At 55.3% G+C, this 19,727-nt stretch overlaps 2 protein-coding genes and 1 long non-coding RNA gene across 7 annotated transcripts in view; 2 read left to right on the forward strand and 1 right to left on the reverse strand.

The window, feature by feature from the left end:
- LOC112674187 (uncharacterized) overlaps positions 1-15,888 on the reverse strand; it is a 34,269-nt gene extending 18,381 nt beyond the window's left edge. Inside the window, exons 1-4 of one of the 4 annotated variants that reach the window (XR_003145297.3) lie at positions 15,094-15,888; positions 13,308-13,484; positions 8,909-9,008; positions 6,764-6,898 (exon numbers count right to left, since the gene is read on the reverse strand). This is a non-coding gene — a long non-coding RNA (uncharacterized LOC112674187). The remainder of the gene's footprint in view (positions 1-6,763; positions 6,899-8,908; positions 9,009-13,307; positions 13,485-15,093) is intronic. The other 3 variants (XR_003145298.3, XR_003145299.3, XR_003145296.3) reach the window with 3 other exon arrangements.
- Positions 4,342-19,727, forward strand: part of LOC112674186 (neuroendocrine secretory protein 55) — a 58,170-nt gene continuing 42,784 nt past the window's right edge. Inside the window, exon 1 of the mRNA XM_035705908.2 lies at positions 4,342-5,578. Coding sequence (XP_035561801.1) covers positions 4,793-5,536 — 744 coding nt within the window. The 5' untranslated portion in view covers positions 4,342-4,792 and the 3' untranslated portion in view covers positions 5,537-5,578. The remainder of the gene's footprint in view (positions 5,579-19,727) is intronic.
- Positions 17,814-19,727, forward strand: part of GNAS (GNAS complex locus) — a 55,196-nt gene continuing 53,282 nt past the window's right edge. For both annotated transcript variants that reach the window (XM_025470539.3, XM_025470541.3), the window contains exon 1: positions 17,814-19,722. In XM_025470539.3, coding sequence (XP_025326324.1) covers positions 17,829-19,722 — 1,894 coding nt within the window. In that variant the 5' untranslated portion in view covers positions 17,814-17,828. The remainder of the gene's footprint in view (positions 19,723-19,727) is intronic.

The following is a 19,727-nucleotide window of genomic DNA, read 5'->3' on the forward strand; positions in this document are numbered from 1 at the left end:
TCTTGGAAACTGTGTTGGTGTCTAGGGGAACCCATGACAATAGTCTGTCAAGCCTTTTGAGAACTCATGGGATTCCTCTTGGTCTCTCTCAGAGAGACCAGCACAGCGATCTTCTCACCACAGAACTTTTAAAAAAACAAAAAAATCTAAAAAGTCAGGCCAGGGGGGAAAAAAAAAAAACACCACCACATCTTTTTCCAGAAACCTCCCCCCACAGATGAACTTCCCCTGACTGTATCAGCACTTCCCCAATACTGTAGGGTTCACTATTTGGCACTGGTTGGCAGCCCACTTTGTAGAATTGGGGGCACTTCGCGCTGACACGCATGTCGGAGGGGGAGCTGCAGTTCATTCTGTTACTGCCATGCCCCCCCACAGCGCCTGCGACAGCGTCCTGCTCACACAAGTGACTCAACTCCTGATGGCTAAATAGCCAATTTCATTCCTAATTTCCAAGACAGCTCTGGGAGGGGAGGCAAGGACCGATAGAATTAATAGACAGGGGATCCCTGGGTGGCTCAGCGGTTTAGCACCTGCCTTCGGCCCAGGGCCTGACCCTGGAGTCCCGGGATCGAGTCCCACATCGGGCTCCCTGTATGGAGCCTGCTTCTCTGTGTGTGCTTCTCTGTGCCTCTGCTTCTCTGTGTGTGTGTGTGTGTCTCATGAATGAATAAATAAAATCTTTAAAAAAAAAAAAAAGAATTACTAGACGGACTTGACAAATTTCTTTGCTCTGACAAGAGGGCTATGGAACAAAGTGCCTCTGAGCCTGAGCCCGATTATAGAAGCCGCACAGCAGCCCTGCTGGTTCCCTCTGCATACACCTGTTTGCTCATGTCCTGAAACTGCCACCCAAACATTCCTTCCTGTCACTGAGCCGCTTGCACTTTCAAATGCTTCTAAAATAGAAGCAGAGTCGGAAGGGCATGTCCATCAATAGAGCCCCCAGCCCCTCTCCCAAGGTCTCCAAATGCCTTTCATGGAATCAGAATCTGAGTTGAAAAGAATTTTGGCGCGCATCGAGTTCCAACTCGGCCTGGCTCATGAGTCCCACGGAAAACATCTCCAATATGTGCTCATCTGTCCTTTGATTTAACACCGCTTCTGACAAAGAGCCAACTGCCTCCTGACAGCCATTCCATTTCAGAGCCCTAATTGTTAGAATATTCTTCCTTGGGTTCAGCTGAAATCTGCCTGTTGTAACTACTACCCATAGGTTATAATTTTGCCCTCTGGAGCCACGTAAAATACATCTCAATGCCTGTTCCACAGGACAATCCTTTAAGGGGCTGAAGACAATATTCTTCACAATTCATCCCAATCAGAACCTTATTGTATGATGCTCGGATGAACTGGGAAGTGCACTTTCCTGTCCAACAGGTTCGGGAGCCTCCCTCTGGCAAAGCCCAAAGGTGACATGACCATACTTTATTTACCGGCAGACAGACAGAGCCCCTTGTTCCTTAGCTGCTAACAACCCGAGGTTGTTCATCACCCACTTGCTCCTTTTTGAAATTCACTCTGCAGCAAGCACTTTTTAAAGTCGTGCACGTAATGCATTTTAAACAGCATTTTCTGCACAGATCCATTTGCTCGACCTCGGCCCTAAGTGCGAGATGGAGCAGTATTTCAGTGTGGTCCTGCTGCTCCTCCCGGAGACTATGCGGAATGTTCACCAAAATGTATGTGTAACTATACAGGACCAGGGCTCTAAAATGCAGTGTTTTGTTAAATGTTCATTTGCTGATTAAAATGCATCTTGCAAAGAAAGTGCATTACTAATGCAGAATCTAGTCCAAAAGTACGTATTATGTAATGCACATTTGTTAATAATGCAGGCAATCTCGGTGTATCTATATTAGTGGATCAGCTCGGGGCTGCCATCTCCATTATAGGCATAAAGCACTCCTTCTGAAAAACGAAGTACTTTCTTATGAACACTAAAGAATCATAATCCACCTTGTTGCTGACAGCTGGCATTCGTCTCCATTGAAAGGGCATTCACCAGCACCCACATATTCTTGATTTTTTTCCCCAGCGTGCCTTGAAAATCCCTTGAACGACGTCTTTATGCTCCATGCACTGTCAGTGGGGCTGTGCTAATTGAAAGAAATAAAGCAGGTGGGTCAATGTGAGCAAAACCTTCAGAGATGTCCCTCCTTGATGGAGGCAGAGAGATATGGATTTGAAGTATGCAGGACCCAACAGCCCATCCAGTGCCCCCTACTAATAATCACATGATGACTGGAACCAGGCTCTTGTGAGGAGACCCTTTCAGTTCCTTTGCAAAGTGTGACAGTAGGCACAACTAGAATACAGACATTTGTCCTTTTATGGGGTTTGCCAAATCAACCCTACTTTCTTAGACCAATCAGTATTTTAATGCCACAAAAGAACTCAAAAGAACACAAGAGGAAAGACAGACACAGCCAAGAAGCCGAGTCAGGAACATTCAAGAACATCCACAGCCAAGATGCAGAAATAAAAAAATAAACCCTCAGCACATCGAAAGCAGTTGCTAGAATCTTGCTAAGGTCTGGTCTACACTCTGGTTTTGACAGCTGCATGTAAGCATGGTGTTGAAGGTATGAGGACAAGTTCCACCATGCCAGGTAATGGCTGTAGGCACAGGACTCTTTAGCCTCCAAGAAGGGGGTACCAGGAGCAAAAGCCTGGTAGGTGACCTCAAAAAGGAAAGCAGAATTGTGAGGGCATGCCTCTCCAGATTTCCCCCATGTTGACTCAAAGACAAAAAACCCCCATGTGTTCCAAGTGGAGCAACTTTATTGACATGTCCAAGAATTCTAGGAAGACGGTGTGGCTCTGGATTAGGCAACTACCTTTGGACTTGCCACCATGGCAAAAGGGCCACTCCATACTCTAACAGGGAAGGCGTCATATACAACCCAGAAGTAGCAGTCAGGTTATAGATAGAACTCAAGAGCTTTCCGAGGACCATGCTTCCCTGAGCTAAGATCACTCCAGGGATCCCCCTTCAGGAGGACATGGAGCTCATTTGATTTTCCAGGGCTGAGAAAGAGAGGTACTAATTTCCTCCAACCTTTCAGCCTCCGGGGTTCAGCATGGTCTTGGAACATCTAGCCACATCACCTAACCCTAATGCTCTGATGGACCCAATAGTTTTCTCAGAGCATTAAAGACGGATTAAATATTGGTGGGCAAGGAGGAATTCGGAGTGGTTTAACACTCTGATTAACAGCAGATTAGTCCTAAATGGGCTTTCCTTAATGTAAGTTTCTTTTCTTCATTTTTAACTTCACCTTCAGCACCTGGAACAGGGCTTGGCATGTGCCAGGCACTGAATAAATATTCACTGAATGAACTAGCTTTGTTGAAAACCTATCTGTGGGGATCCCTGGGTGGCGCAGTGGTTTAGCGCCTGCCTTTGGCCCAGGGCGCGATCCTGGAGACCCGGGATCGAATCCCACGTCAGGCTCCCGGTGCATGGAGTCTGCTTCTCCCTCTGCCTGTGTCTCTGCCTCTCTCTCTCTCTCTCTGTGACTATCATAAATAAATGAAAAAAAAAAAAAATTAAAAAAAAAGAAAACCTATCTGTGTATGAAATGAAAGCGCTTTAAGGGGTACCCCGTGAGATTTCCTTGATGGCTAACCGGCCTGCAGCGCCCCACAGGGGTAGAGAATGGGCTGTACCTACTGAATATCAGGGCAGGCAAGATTTGCCTTAACTAGTGGTTCCAGCTAATTAGAGTCTGTCTTCCAGCAGCACATGTTCTCAGCTAGAGCTCATGGCAGTCCACCGATGGGTCTGTGGACTTGCAAACCATCACCCTGTCTGTGGGGCCCTTCCTAGGAACGATGCTTACTTGTCCACGAGGTAATTAGCCAATTGAGACTACAGGGGGGTGCGGGGGATATTTTTCGGAAACGCTCTAATTACAGTCACTATAAGGGATCTGCCAAAGGTGGTTTCGTGATTAATGACTGCCTGAGGTTACCATCCTCAAACTATTAAACCCCTGGAACTCGCCCGGGGCTGGATCATTAATACCCATGCACAGACCCCCGTTTCATTCCGCCGAGTATCTGCGATTTTGCGGTCTGGTCTTTTGGCTTGTTTTACCGATAATCCTGGAGTTGGGAAGGTGTATGGACCCCACGGAGAACCGGACCCATGCCCGGCTGCCCGAGTACCCTAACCTGTGGCTAGCTGGCTCACTTGTTTTGCTCCTTGGCACCCGCCAGGCCCCCCCGCCCCTCGATTCGCCCAAGTCGCCCAAATCGTTTCAAACAAGGTTCCCTCCTGCCACCTGCCGGCCCACTAGGGTCTGCGCCACGGGCTCGGCGCCACGGCGCAGCTCGCGGGGAGGCGCCCCCGCCTCCCTACTGCACATGCCCGGCAGAAGTCCGGGCGCGCAACTTTGCAGAACCTCTCCGCCGCGTCCCTCCCGCCTCAGTCTCCTCTTTCCTCTCCCAGGCGAGAGGACCAGCGGAGGCACCTCTCCCGGGTCTTAGGCCGCAGAGTCTGAGACTTAGAGAGAGGAGCCCCGGAGGAGGAAGACTTTTTCTCCCCTTACCCATCCCTTCTTGCTCAGACAGGCAAGCAGAGGCGCGGAGCTTTAGAAAGTTGAGTGATCAGGAAGGTAGGTGCTTCCTTTTCTTCCCCCCTCACAGCGAGGTGGGGCTGGGACCTCCGGACCCAGCTTCTCACCTCGTGGGGTGCACCTCCGTCGGCTCTAGCAGCCAATGCGCATCGGAGCCCCGCTCTGCAGAGCCAGAGGGCGGGTGGTCTTCTCGGTGTGCGCCTAAGAGAATGGATCGTAGGTCCCGGGCTCAGCAGTGGCGCCGAGCTCGCCACAACTACAACGATCTGTGCCCACCCATCGGCCGCCGGGCAGCCACCGCGCTCCTCTGGCTCTCCTGCTCCATCGCGCTCCTCCGCGCCCTCGCCACCTCCAACGCCCGCGCCCAGCAGCGCGCGGCCGCCCAGCAGCGCCGGAGCTTCCTTAACGCCCACCACCGCTCCGGCGCCCAGGTGTTCCCCGAGCCCCCCGAGTCGGACCACGAGCACGAGGAGGCCGACCTCGAGCTGTCCCTCCCCGAGTGCCTAGAGTACGAGGAAGAGTTTGACTACGAATCTGAGACCGAGACCGAGACCGAGTCTGAAATCGAATCCGAGACCGACTTCGAGACCGAGCCTGAGACCGCCCCCGCCACTGAGCCCGAGACCGAGCCAGAAGACGAGCGCGGCCCCGTGGTGCCCAAGCACAGCAGCTTCGGCCAATCTCTCACCGAGCGTCTGCACGCTCTAAGATTGCGGAGCCCCGACGCCTCCCCGAGTCGCGCGCAGCCCAGCACTCAGGAGCCCCAGAACCCCAGGGAGGGGGAGGAGCCCGAGCCCAAGCCCGAGGACAAGGATCCGAGGGACCCCGAAGAGTCCGAGGAGCCAAAGGAGAAGAAGCAGCAGCGCCGCTGCAAGCCGAAGAAGCCCACCCGCCGCGACCCGTCCCCGGAGTCCCCTTCCAAAAGGGGACCCATCCCCATCCGGCGTCACTAATGGAGGACGCGGTCCAGATTCTCCTTGTTTTCTTTGATTCAGGTTAGTTGCCCGCCGCCGAGCCCGGGAGCCCGGGAGCCTGGGGTCGGGGCGGGAGCCGCGGGCGGGAGGGAGGAAGGGGGAGGGAAGGGCAGGGGGCCCGGCTGGCCTGTCCGGGAGGCGGGGGCCAGGGCGAGCTGGGGAGGGCTCCTCGGGGCGCCGGGAGCGCCCAGGTGGCCGAGGGGCTGTTGGACGACGGGGCGCTCCGCGCGCTCCGCTGGAGACAGCCTGAGGTCTCCGAGCTGGGGTCCAGGACGCCGGCGGAAGCCCCGGCGCGCCCCGGGTTTCGAGCTGCACACCCACAAGGCACAGGTAAGTCACCTGTTTTACACACTTTTTTTCTAACTAAACACTAGTCTCCGACCAGGTGGCCTCGGCAGGCGCCCGAAACGTGGTTCTGAGGTGCGCGCGCCAACTTTGGCCGGGGAGAGCCGCCGCGCTGTAGCGACACTGTTGCAACGTGCGGAGAGTAACCGCGCTGGGATTGGGCAACTCCGGGGACTGGCGGCTCCGGGAAAAGTCGCGCGCCGCGCTTTAAGGCGCCCGGAGCCGGGAGCCCGGAGCCCGGGTCCCAGCGCTGCCAGTCTGGAGCCGCGGGACCTCGGCGCCAGTGCTCCCCGCGGCCGTGCGCCAGTCCTGGCTGCCGCCGCCGCCCGCCGGCGCGCGTGGGGCCGGAGCCCGCCGCAAGGAGCGTGCGCACCTGCCCGCGCGCTCCGGAGCCGACCTCTCCAGGGCGGCCGGCAGCTCCCCGCGACTCACGCGTACCTGGAGGGCTGGCAGAGAAGGTACGGGAGTCTTACGGGGTGCCCCTACAGGCTACCGGGGTGGGTGGCGCGGGTTTGGTCACGTCGGGGCATCGCTAAAGCGTTTTGGCGCAGCTGATCTGGCGGCGGGGCCGGGTGCAGCTTGGCTGGAGAGGTCTGGGGCTGTTTGCGCAAGGTCCTGGGGATGGGAGCGGGGCTAAGCGGCCCGCGAGGCGGTGCCGGGAGGAAAGGTAAAGCGGCACAAGAAACGGGGCTGGAGAGGGGATGGCATCTTTCACCGGGATACCCTACACCGCGTCCCCAAACCGCGCGGCACCGCCGAGCTGGGGAAGGGTGTTGGATCGGACGCAAGTCCTTGGGCGACCGGTCGAGAGGGGGCAGGGGCCGGCGGCTTGGGCAGCCTCGGGGAGGGGAGGCGGCGCACCGGCCATTTGCAGCTCGGGTGGAGCTAAGTTTGGTATCTGTAACCTGGAGGTGAAGCCGTCCTGTGGCCAGAGGACAGAAACCGCGGCGGTCCGTAACGCGTCTTCAGTGCGTAAAGTGTGCCTTACTGCCGACCCTGGAGAAGACGGATAGAGTGAAATAGATTTTACAAACCCCACCTGATGTGGCAATTGATCTTTTCGTGGTGCGCGCGTCTTGGTTTGCGCCGGTTTGAGCTAGTCTGATGGGAATGATGAGATTGGGGGGGGGCGCGTTTTGAGGCTTGAAAAGATAAGATCGGTCGGGTTTTATAGACTCAAGTAAAGGATCAGGGGTGAAGCCAGAAGGCACACACTTGCCACGGTCTTCCTTCCAGGTCTCCTCCATAGGAACCGCGACGGTGCCCCCAACTTAGTTCGCCGGCTGCGGCGCTGACTAACTACCGTTGGATGCCTTTAAGGTCTTAACTGGGAAGGACAGGTCTTCACTAGGAAGGACCCAGGAGGCTCTTGATGAGCAGAGGCTTCCTTGGGCAGCGGACAAGTGTCAGAAGTCTTAGGCTCCTGAGGACTTGCCGCAGGGCCAGGAGTGCCCTGCCTTTGGCTTAAATGTGTGAAATTGCCTAAGTGGAATGGAGCTCCCCAAAGTTGGAATTTCTAGTCTGGGTAAACAGTGATGGCTGTGGTTCCTTTCTGTGGCATAAGTGTTGTTTTTCCTCTGGGGACGTCTTACCAGCCTGAGTTCAAGTAAAAGGTGTCTAGTGAATGTGCGACAGAAGCCAGGGTTTGGGTGGCTTCTTTTGGCGTGCTTTTCCGGGTGGGAGCTCCCTTCCCAGCTTGGGGGAGGGGGGGCCCCTGCAGAGCTAGGTTTTTCAGTAGAGAAATTAGCATCTTGCCTTGTTGCAGGAAGAATAAACAAGTTTAAGAAGTCCTCAGTGCCTAAGCACACACCATTCACGCCAACCTTGGTCTGCTTTTAAGCAGAACCCCCATATTGGGAGGCTTGCTTCTTAATTGGAAGAAATACACCAAGATCATTGTTGGGGAGGGGGTGGTCCCCATCTAAGAACGCACAAATAGTTGGCCCTATTTTAGACGCACTCTTCCATATAAACTACCTGATTGTGAAAGTCAGTTGCCTACCCCCACCCCCTGCGCCACTCAGCTCCCTTCCCCCACCCTTCCCCCACTCTCCATCCCCCTCCACCCCCTCTCTCTACCCTTTCCCTCCACCCCCATTCCAGAGTGGAAAAGCCTTTGGGGACTCTACAGAATAACTGAGGAAACTCAGTTTCTATGCCAAACTCCTAGGAAGTGCCCTGGACCCACCCAAGGATGGGATTTTACTTCATAGACACTTCAAACCCTCTCTCTACCTGAGACACTGGTGCTACACTGCTTTTTTTTTTTTTTTTTTTAATCCCCAGAGGCATTTCTGGCAAGTTCTCCCAAGCATTCCCAACTCACTAGTCTCCAAACTGGCCCTTTGTCTCACCCTGCGAAATTGGGGTTAGCATTTGAATGGGCTCACTTGCCCTTTCAATTTAGGTGGGGTGTGTCTGGTGAGGAAATTCACTCAAGAAAAAAAAAAAAAAAAAAACACACCACAACCAAACCAGACTTTCTAGTTGACCACATAAGTGATTTACTAGCTGGTTGTAGTATCTCATGTGGAGAGGGGGAGGAGAATAAAGCTAGTTAAAGGTGATGGTGTGCTCTGGCATTTAGGATTTTCCTTTACTACATTAATCATTTACTTACTAGAAATTTGCTTTTTCTTGGACAAAGGTCTTCTTATAACTGAACTTTTTGAGTTGGAAAGTCATAGCAGTGTTCAAATATTGTGTGCTGTCAGCCAGCTGGTGTAGGTTTACTTTTACTAAAGTTTGGCAAACTAAACTTTTATGTTTATCAGAATTCAAGAACTGGGAATTTTAAAGTTTGGAACTGTTTTAGGAGGATGTTTCTATAATTCGCTAGAGGCTGTTTTTTCACCCCCCTGGAAATGCTTACAGCCCTTTACTCTTTAGCCTTCACTTCTAGCAGCTGGGATTGAAGATTTCATGAGGGAGCTGAAACTTCAGCGTGGGTAAGAATGAGGTCTTTTCCTTTGTTTTAATAATCTGAATGGATTTTACTTAATTTACCTGTGTTATCACAGCTCCTCATGCAGAGGGAAGCTATTGAGAGGAAACTGAGCAGAAACCATGGCGTTGGGGAAAGTATGTATCTTAACAGAAAGGTGACCTATAACAAAAAAACAAATTACTAAAATCAAATTAAGCTTCCAGAGGCGAGTGATGTCATATGCCAGCCCCAGTGCTGCCCTTCTCTTAGACATTGCCCAGCAAAAGGGATGAGGTCCTCAAATTCCATCTTTAATCCTCATGTTCCAGAATGGGGGATGGAATCCCTCGTCCTGCTCTCCGGGGTTTTGACATTAATGACTATTTCCTAAGTCTGGATGCCCCAGGGATGGACAGCAGGACCTAAGAATCTTCTAGGCCTCGTCCTGCCCAGTGGCCTTGGGTCAGACCCAGCACCTCACTGCCTCCACTTCTTCAATGAAAATGAAGTATGTTCCCATCATTCCCTTCAGCTCCAAATGCTTGCAGGTTGATTAAGCCCAGGGTTACCCAATTTGACTCTACCCATGATTTTAACACTAATGGAACAAAAAAAGGTTTTCAAGGTTAATCAAATAAAAAGCACCAGTTGTGAAGAAATCTGTTTTGTGTTGTTCCAATTTCCATTTTATCCAGTCTTTTTGAATGGGTGGCAAAAAAAAAATTTAAAAAGGCAAGTTAGAGAATACAGAATTCCACTGTGTCTTGTTACTAGCCTGGGGGGAAGGGGAACTGGCCATCCTTGAGCAGATCTATAGCGTGTGTCTTCTGTGTGCCCGTTTCCCTCACCTCTCCCTGATGGTGTGCGAAAACAAGCTTTTCTGAGTGGGAGCAGGCAGCCTGAAGCCAGCATTGCACTGAGTACTGCAGCCTGGAGATGCTCACAGCTCTGGGACCAAGCAGTCTGACAGCAACGTTAGCTAACCGACCACAAGTGTTGAATATATTATTTGGTAACACTTGTAAGTGTCCTGATTAGGCCAGACCTGCAAACATGGCTCGGAGGCTGCAGTGAGTTTGGATAACCAGCATCCTCGGCCTTTGTTTCTATTACCCTTCCCTCCCAGGAGCTTTTTCAGACTTTTTTTCTTAATTGCTCCTCCCATGAAATTTTAATACCACAGTTCTAGAGATGTATCTGTTTCTATACTGCAAGACCTTGTGAGAGCTAAGATTTTTTTTTTTTTTTTTTGCATTTCCTCCTAAACCAATTTCCCCCTGTTGCAAATGCGTGGGATAACAATGCAAATGAAAAAAAAAAAAAAACAGTCAAATCAATGATTTAACATCCCATTTTTGTTTTGTTTTGGCTATATATCACAAGGCTACATATAAGGTAAATTTTTGCTGTTTGGTTTTCCCTTTTTAAAAATCTTACCTCCCACTCCCAGCTCCACATCCCTTGGCACTGGTCCTGGTGCTAGGTCCTAGCTAATTCAGAGCAGAGGAGCCAGAGTGAACAGCCTACTGACTTAGATTCTCCCCAAGGCCAAGAGTCTGCAGTGCAGGGCTACCGTCACCTGTTGACAGCGCTCAGCCAGTAAGGCAGGACATCCAAGAGGAGCTGGCGCCATGGCACCCCCCCCCCACCACACACACACACACACACACACACGCACGCACGCACACTCCCTTGCCACTGCCGACGGCGGCAAACTCCCTATTGCAAGGTAGAATTGGGGAGGCTGCCTTCCTGGCTTCGCCTGTGGACAGGGCCTATTTTTTACTCTATGAGCTTATTTTAGGGCGAGCATGCTGCAGATGAACAGAGGGGCATGGCCATCAGAAACGCCAGGGTAAGACTAGACTACATGCACAGATGGTACGTGGTATCTGTAATGTGCAGGAAGAGTTGAGAACAGAGGGAAAGGAGTGTTTGGGGGGAATCACAGAAAATACTGGAAGACAAAGACAAGAACACTGGAAAAGGAAGAGAAGATACTATCTGGAACTAGGAGTCACAGAGCCCGTAATATTAGGGCTATTTAGATTCTTATGAAGAAATAGAGATTCAGGGAGAAAAAGGTTTAGGGGAGACTTCATGGCCATCTTCAAAAATCTGGTGGCAGCAGAAGTAACGTCAGGAAGAGCATTTTTAATAGCCACACCTGCTGTAGAAGAGCACCCTGGGGACTACAGATTAGGCACACGGAAGGCCAGAAATTTCAATTTCATAGGTGCAGCGGGGGTTTTTGTGTATTTGCCCCAACGGCATCCGCCCAACAGAAAGATTTAAAACCTAGGAAATACTGTTTTTAGAGTTTAAATGCTAAATCTTGGATTTCAGTTCAAGGAGAGGCCCCAACTCTCAAACTGGCCAAGGACTGCCGCCAGCTGAAGACAACCAGTTTCTCCTCCCACCCCACCCCGGCGAGAGGCGGCTCTGAGTGCCCTGGCTTATGTTGCTGTCTGTATCTGAGCTCAGGAGGAGGATGCGCTCTGGGAAATTGAGGCCAGGCGCAAACATGAAATACACCATTCCCCTTACATTCAAATTATGGTGCCCGGCCGCCCCCAGGGTGCCTGGAGTTTCCACCATGATTACTGAAATCTTAAACAGAGCTTCCACTAAAGCCGAATTTCTCTTCTGAGATTCCCTCTTGCCCTTCTTGCGCCCCCCCCTCCCCACTTCTCCCCCCCTTTTAGTCCCCCTTCTCGGGGCACTGTTCATCTTTTCTGGAATGGCCACTCCCCTCCAGGTTCTCTGCTGCATCATTGGCTAGCTTAAAGGAGGAGTCCACAGCCCAGGCCCAGCAACTGTCCAGAAGGCATGGACCCACCATACCAGCGCGAGTGGTCAGGGGACAGTCATGTGCCTGGCTGCAGCAGGAACGGGTAGCCCTTCCAAGTGGAGGGCTGCTGAGTTTAGCAAGTGAGCTGAATGAAGGGGTCTGAATTCCTGGTAGGAGACCCTCAGCCCCCAGGGCTCCAGCACGGGGCTTTTTAATCTGAGCATATGGAGTAGATCAGCCCTGCACCTGCTCCTAACCTCCATTTGAGGCATTTTCTCTTCAGCTGGCATTTGCCTGAAACAGCCTGGTCACGCAGACCCTTCTGCCGACAGCAGTAGGCTGCTGCTGCCTCCACCGGCCAAGGCTGGCAGAGGAGATGCTGGAAGGTAGAAGGATGGGCACAGCAAGTCTTAATTGAACAGTAATTAACTGAACAGCTTCAAAGTCTTATGGCTACTCAGTCAGCACTCAAAAAACATTTGTCACTGGGAGGTTGAGAAACGGAATAGTTGCCTGAATTCTCTTCCCAGGTTCTCTCCTTTCTGTCCCCCTCCCCCCCACAACTGGTACAAAGATTCTCCTTTTCCTCCTTTGAAAGCAAGCCACTGACAACAAGTGACAGAGGTGGTCTGCGGAGCCAGCTCTTGTGCAAATGGCCCCCACCCCCACCACAGGCTAGGACGAAATGCTACTGCCAGAAAAAGAAGGTTTTTCCTAGGTTTCTGCTCTCTTCCCTCTCGACCATCCCCTTCTCTGTCTGCTTTGCTTTTTCTTTCTTGGATACAGGGATGAACTAAGGAAGAAAATTGACAGGCAGCTACTTAAAAACTTGGATGTGTCTGGTGCTTTAGGCAATGAATAAGAATCCCCCAAATCTAAGTATCCCAGTGGCCGTTTGCTGACTGCAGTGCGTGCTAGTGGGGCAGCATCAACAGAGCAGGAAGATTGAGTTTGGGAAGCCTAGGGCACCACACGGGGTCACCAAGGAAGGGGGCCACGTCCCTGCAGATGGCAAGGGTGCTGCTGGGAGAGCCAACAGTGCAGAAATACCTTCTTTCTATTGGGAATTACTCATTTGCAAAAAGCCAGCAGATAGTCCACCTAAGGCACCTGCCATTTGGCGAACAGGCCGACCATCCTCAGAAACGCACTTTTACTGAACCATGAGTGGTGTCTGCTGTTCCTTTCTCCATTGTAGTGTAGAAGACATATTCTTTTTAAGTAGCTAAAGATACACAATTTCCCAGAAACCTTCGCCTAGACTTTGACAGCCAATCCTTCCCTTCCCTGACGGGTATACCATCTTGCCGCACTCCCTGTGGGAACAGGGCCCAGACCCTGGCACATAGCTTCTGCCCTTCACCTCAACTCCCCCTCCTCTCAGGCACCCCGACTAGCCCATCTTGCCTCTTCCTGTCATCCGCGTGAACTCATTAACCCACTTGCCTTCCTCGTTCCTGATTCTTCCTGTCAAATAGTGGCCTCTTTCCCTGATAGAAATCATCCAGAAGTGGAAATCTGGACTAGGCTGCCCACCACACCTGTAACTGGCCATCTCCATCCAGGGCAAGGCCACATTTCTGTCTTGAGCCGGAAAGCTTGCCAAGTCCTTGGTGGGCTGACCAGACAGCCCCACCAATCACAGCAGCCCCCAGACAACCCTCCCACTCATTGCCCCCAGTGCTCACCACACCGGGCTCCTCAGGTCCCTGTTGCCAGGTGCACCAGCTGCCTTTCAGCCAGCTCCTCAAACATCTGGCTGTACTTCTGAGGTGTCCCAGGTCCCACTGCTCATCTGTGATGGTTTCTGCTTTGAACCCCCTCACATAAGTGATTTGGGGTTTTTAGACTCTGGTGGCCAATGCCTACAGAAAATAAATAAGTAAATAAGTAAAAGTAGACAAAATGGGGAACACTGGAGTTAAATAGTGGGGTTTTTCTTCTTCGCAGTCCCAATTTACCTTTAAATTAAGATGATTCCTACTCAGGTCTAAGGGTCTTTTCTCAGCCTCCAGCCATGGTTTCATCCGGGGGCGGTTTTGCCCCCCAGAGGACATTTGGCAAAATCTACAGACATTTTTGGTTGCTACAACTAAGGGGCTGCTACTGGCATCTAGTGGGTAGAGGCCAGGGATGCTGCTAACACCCTCAAGCGCCCAGGACAGTCCACAGCAGAGAATCAGCTGGCCCTGATGTGAACCATGCAGGGGCTCGGAAACCCCAATCTCCCTGAGGCACTCTGAGCGATTCTTAAGATTCCCACCCCACCACCACCACCTCCAGCCTACCACCACCTCCAGCGTACCCCCACTAGTCCTGTCCTAGCCCACTGCTCTCTTCCGAGACATCTTTCCTTTTCTTTTCTGTGTTCCTATCACCCAATGTATTCCTCCCCTTTGGGGTAGTCTCTGATCCAGTGATCTCATACCCTAGAAGGATGGTTGTGACTTTGAACTTGGGGTCTGTACCTTCCTTCTAAACCAGACCCGCCCTCTTAAATAATAGGCCGTGAAAAACTCCTTCCCAATTGCCCACCCTTCCTTCACCTCTGCCCAGTCTAAAACCAAATGGGCTCCGCTACCACCCAACTCCTCCCCAGATCCTCTGGGCTTCCCTGTGTCACTTGTGTCCCATCATCCAAGTGCCATACTTTGGCTTCTCCACCTTTGGTGATGTTCTGTCACAGAAGCTGCTAGAGGGCCCTTTGGATCCCTCTAGAGGCCCTTCCTTCAGCCTTCCTGCTTCCTTCCATGCATGTGGTTCTCCACATCTTAAAGGTCATGACCAGCCACAGCTTCCTATGTTCGCTCCATCAGGATTATCCTCCACACCACCTCCATCTTTACTAAAACTAGGCTCAAAGCCTCACTCGCAGGACAAAAAACACTCAACATCTCCATTTCCTACTAAAACAGCCTCAAAAGTGCTTGTCCTAGAGTTTCCTAGTATGCCCAGAGAGATCCCATCCAGTTGGTCCTGCTTTCACTCCCAGTGCCCCTCCCAGGACTCCACATGGAGTCCCTCGCTTCCCCCAATTGGGTCTTTGTTAAGGGTAGGCCCACATCTCCCATTACTTCCATTCCTCCCATTCCTCCCATTCCTCCCATTCTTCCCATTCCTCCCAATTGTAGGCGGCGGCCCTACCCATCCATGCAAGCCCATCTGAACCGCCACCATGTTCCCCATCAAGACTTCCAAGAGTCCTCCACCCCCACCCCCAGGAGTCATCTTTCATTTTTATGTTCCTGCTCCTTTAGGATGGAGGTCTGGTATCTACCCAGCCTTTATCCCCTCAACGCATGTGTTCTCCAGGTAAAGGACCAACATACCAAAGAGTGTTGAACAAAAAGGTCCCCCATGCCCATGAGGATGTCAAACAAAGAGACCCTGTACCCGTTCCTTGATGAGCAGTGCTTGAGGAGAGAGGGGGGGCACACCGTCCCTTTGGGGCTGCAGACCCCAATGTCTACTGACCTTCTAGCTCGGCAGGGCGCAGCATCCCAGGGCCTCAGGTCCTTAGGCGTCTGGGCCCCTCCTGTGCATCAGGGCCTTGGCCCTCTACCAACAGGCCCTAGACATTTTCTTCCTCCTCGCCTGGCCTCATCGGCGGTCCCCTCGGGAGGGTGGGTTTGCCCATCGAGCCCTAGGGTTGTCTCCTGGTAGGCCCAGACCTTCCCTTCCAGCCTTGGCGACTTGTGGCTTTGGGAAGAGTGACCCCACGGCGCCAGTGAGCCTCGTGGCGTCCCAGGCCTGGCCGCCATACGCACGCCCACCAACCGCTTCCAACCACCCCAGCAGCACAACCTCTTGGGGCGTTCCAACGCGGCGCCCCCTATTGGACCTCCCCTTCATATCCGGTTTCCGGTCCGACGCCCCCTGCTCATTCGCCAGGCAACCTTGATTGGCGTGACCCCAGCCCAATGGCTGACCCCGCGCTGGGGTCGGAGGGGAGTGAGTTGACGGTCGCGACCCAGTTGGCCCATTCAGTGGATGCTCAAACGGCTGAGCCCTGGCGCGTGGGGATAGTTGGGCAAAGTTTGAGCCAAAGTTCAGTGTTGGCGTTTCCACGTGTGTAGACCCGCCGACCTGACATGATGCGCCTTTGGGGGACCCCACGCGTTGCCCAGAGTCCGACTTTGTCAGCTCTCCTCTGCAGCACGGCCACGTGGATGGCGGATGCGGGGCAGTGGTGCGCCGTGGCTGTGGTCCCATCGTTCTAAGAGGGATGCGTTCGACTTAACGAGACTGAGCGGTGCGTGGTTCACCCGCCGGCGGCTCGTAGATACAGCGATCCAAGCGGTGCTCCCGCTCGCCGCAGCCCACCCCTGGCGACACTCAGCCTGCGGTCTCGCGCGCCCGCCCGCCAGGCGACCACCCGCCCCGTGCCCGATGCCCTGCACCTAAAGGTGGCTCGCAGGTCCGCTTCACCCGCTGGCGAGACAGACCTCATGCCCGTGTCCCGGATCGTACGTGATCCGCAAGCAGTAATTTTTTCCCGTGGCCCCAATCCCTCGGCAGACCCCAGCCCCCGGACCCAGAGCAGTGCGCGCGCACCAAGCCCACCTAGAGGGCTGGCATTCTCCCCAGCAGGCTCCAAGCCCCCCGCGAGCTTCGGCGACCGGAGCGCAGCCAGGCGGCCGGCGGACTTGCGGCCGGGCTCAGTGCCGCCTCTGAGGGCTCCAGCGGTGGAAAAGTGGAGCGGTGCCCTGGGATACCCGTAGCGAAGGGAGAGGGGCTGGAAGGGGGCCGGAGAGGGACTGGGGCCGCTGACCCACCGACCCTGCAGCCGGCATCCGAGGCAGATAAGCGGCACGTTGTAGCCGCTGCCGCAGGCGCGGCACGGTTGTCTGTCTTCGGGTTCGGTGCGCACAGGGGCTGTCCGGTCTCTGAGACCACGCTAAGCCGGCCGTAAATCCCCGCTGAAATCCCCTTCGCCCTTCCCCCAGAACAGTGGGACCCCCGGAACTCTGAGGCCTGCACGGGATGGGGTCTCCTTGTGCGTCCCGCGCCCCCCAGTTCTGTGCCGGGCGACTACCGCTTGGAGGGTCTCCGTGGGGCGCGCCCAAGACCCTCTTAATTCCTCTGCATCATCATACATAACCAGGGGAGACCCTTGCCCCGCGCCACCCTACACTGCTGCGAGGACCCCCAGAGTGTGGTGGGGATGGGGGACATTGAAGTGCTTTACGGGGAGCCAGCCTCGGCGAGCCGGCAGACAAAAGCTGCAGAAGCGGCGGAAAGTACCCCAAGGCATTTTAAAAACAAATTATGTGCGCACACACCGCAGCCCCTTGCCCCTCGCCTGCGGTCCGCTGCGCCGGTGGGCTCACGACCACCTGTCGCATCCCCGCGCGCACCGCGCCCCCTTCCCACGCGCCCAAAGCCTCACACTCCGGACTTGGAGCTTAAGGTGGGGGGCTGCCCGGGTCTGGGGGCTGCGGCTCAGGGGTGCAGGGGTATCCTGGGGTGATGAAACCCTCCTGCAGTTCCCCCCTCCCCCCAAGGAGAGTCATTTAGGTCTGGGAGGGAGGGTTTCAGCTCCTGCGCTCGAGCAGCCCGGGGCCCACGTCTTGCGTCACGTGTCCCGCAACGCAGGAGAGCTCTCTCTCTCTCTGGCCAGGGGATAAGAGAGGAGAAAGACTCCAAATCAGTCAGGGAGAGGAGTGGAAGGAGCCAAAACATCCCTGCGAGGCCTGCGCTCCTCAGCCCCCTTACCCAAAGTCCGGGGCTGCCGGCGCCAGGATCCGGCTCCCGGAGCCGCCTCGGCCCGGGGCCGGCGTCCTCTGGTGGCAGCGAGCGAACACTACGAGCGATTTTCGGACCGAATCGGCACGCTCCTCAGATCCAAGCAGGCGGGGCTGGCCTGGAGCAGAGATAGAAAGAGAGGGAGAGAGAGAGAGAGAGAGAGAGAGAGAGAGGAGGGGACAAGGACAGGCCAAGGGGTGGGGGGGCGGCCAGGGGCCAGCCTGAGGGGATAAAAAGTGGCCAGGAAGGACCAAGACTCCACCAGCAACGGTAGAGTTGCTTCCGCCACCATCTTGGGTTTGAGGCCCTGAACCCCCAGACCTCAAGGGGGTTGAAAAGTGAGGTTGGAGAACTTTCCAGCCACTACTTTGAATTTTTTTGAAAAAAAATTTTTTCACCCTAGTTCGGTTGGGTGCTCCGTGTTACGGGGCCCCAAGTTTATTTTAAGAGGCCGCCACCGTGTTATGGGCGTGCGCAACTGCCTCGACGGCAATAATATGTCAGGACAACGCGATATCCCCCTTGAACTCGGGGAACAGCCCGAGCAACCATCTTTGGAGGCCCCAGGGGCAGCTGCCCCCAGTCCTGGGCCTGGCGCAGCCGAAGAGATGGAGACCCAACCGCCTCACAGCGAGCCCGTCCCCGTCGAGACTGAAGGCGAGGCCTGTGGACCCCCAGAAGTCTCCAGGCCCAACTTCCAAGACCTGGGCGAGACCGTCAAGGAAGCCGGAGCCCATGGAGCCTACAGCCCACCACCTGAGGAAGCCATGCCCTTCGAGGTCGAGCAGCCCAGCTCAGGAGGCTTCTGGCCTACCCCGGAGCAGCCTGGAGACACCACTGGGGCCCATGCAGGCCTTCAGGTCTCCCGCCCATCGCTCATGGAGCCCGGAGCCTTCGATGATGCCAGACCAGGCCTGGGAGGCTACAGCCCTCCACCTGAGGAAGCCATGCCCTTTGAGTTTGAGCAGCCTGCACAGGGAGGTTGCAACCAGCCTCCCCTGCAGGTCTCAGACCTGGCTCCAGGAGGCCCAGGTGCAGGGGTCTATACCACCCCTCCCCAGGAGCCCCGGGCTCTCAAACCTGCAAACGCAGGCTTCAGAGGAGACCGGAGCCCTCCCCCTGAGGAGGCTATGCCATTTGAGTTTGATGGAGCAGCCTTCGGGGACGACAGCCCACCCCCCGGGCTCCCCCGAGCTATCCCACAAATCGACGGCGGCGGCGGCGGCGAGTCCGCGGCAGCCGCGGTCCCGAGTGCGGTCCTCCTCGCTCCCGCCGCGAACGAGCCCCCCCTCTGGGTCCCAGGCGCCATCGGCAGCCCATCCCGAGAGGCTGTCAGACCTCCTCCACACTTCGCGGGCGACAGCCCCCCGATGGAGATCTCCGGACCCCCGCTCGAGATTGGCAGCGCCCCCGTTGGGGTCGACGACGCTCCCGTCAACATGGACAGCCCCCCAATCGCGCTTGACGGCCCGCCCATCGAGGTCTCCCGAGCCCCAGTTAAGAGAGCGCGAGCAGAGGGAGAGAGACCCCCAGTTGAGGGAGAAGCAGCCGAGATGGAAGGAGGCTCGGCCGCCGCTGCTGCGGAGGGAGGAAAAGTCTCCTCTCCGGGGGACGGAGCCCCTGCCGCCCGGGCCAAGCCTGCTTCTCCAGCCGCCGGGGCAGCCGCTGCCGCCCCTGACGCTCCAGCCGCCGGGGCAGCCGCTGCCGCCCCTGACGCTCCAGCCGCCCCTGACGCTCCAGCCGCCGGGGCAGCCGCTCCTGCCGCCCGGGCAGCTCCTGCCGCCGGGGCAGCCGCTCCTGCCACCCGGGCCGCTCCTGCCTCCCGGGCCGCCCCTGCCGCCCCTGCCGCCCCTGCGTCTGGAGCCCGACCCAAGCTCCGCTTCCTCAGACCCCCCAGCCCCGAGATCCAGGCTGCCGATCCGCCTACTCCGCAGCCTCCTCGCGCATTTGCCTGGCGGGGCAGGTCTGGCCGCAGCCGCGACGACGACGAGGGGTCGGTCAGCAGCGACGACGACCACAGCAGCGATGAGTCCGACGATGGGACCTCCGGATGCCGCCGCTGGCTGCAGCCCCGGCGAAACCGCCGCCGCCGAAAGCCCCGGCGCAACTTGCTCCGCAACTTCCTCATGCAGGCCTTCGGGGGCTGCTTCGGCCGAGCTGAGAGCCCCCAGCCCAAAGCCGCGCACAGCCCCAAGGTCAAGAAGATTCCTCTGGCGGAGAAGCGCAGACAGATGCGCAAGGAAGCCCTGGAGAAGCGCGCCCAGAAGCGCGCAGAGAAGAAACGCAGCAAGCTCATCGACAAGCAACTCCAGGAAGAAAAGATGGGGTACATGTGTACGCACCGCCTGCTGCTTCTAGGTAAT

This window comes from Canis lupus, chromosome 24 (genome assembly GCF_003254725.2).
Source record: "Canis lupus dingo isolate Sandy chromosome 24, ASM325472v2, whole genome shotgun sequence".
Lineage (NCBI taxonomy): Eukaryota > Metazoa > Chordata > Mammalia > Carnivora > Canidae > Canis > Canis lupus.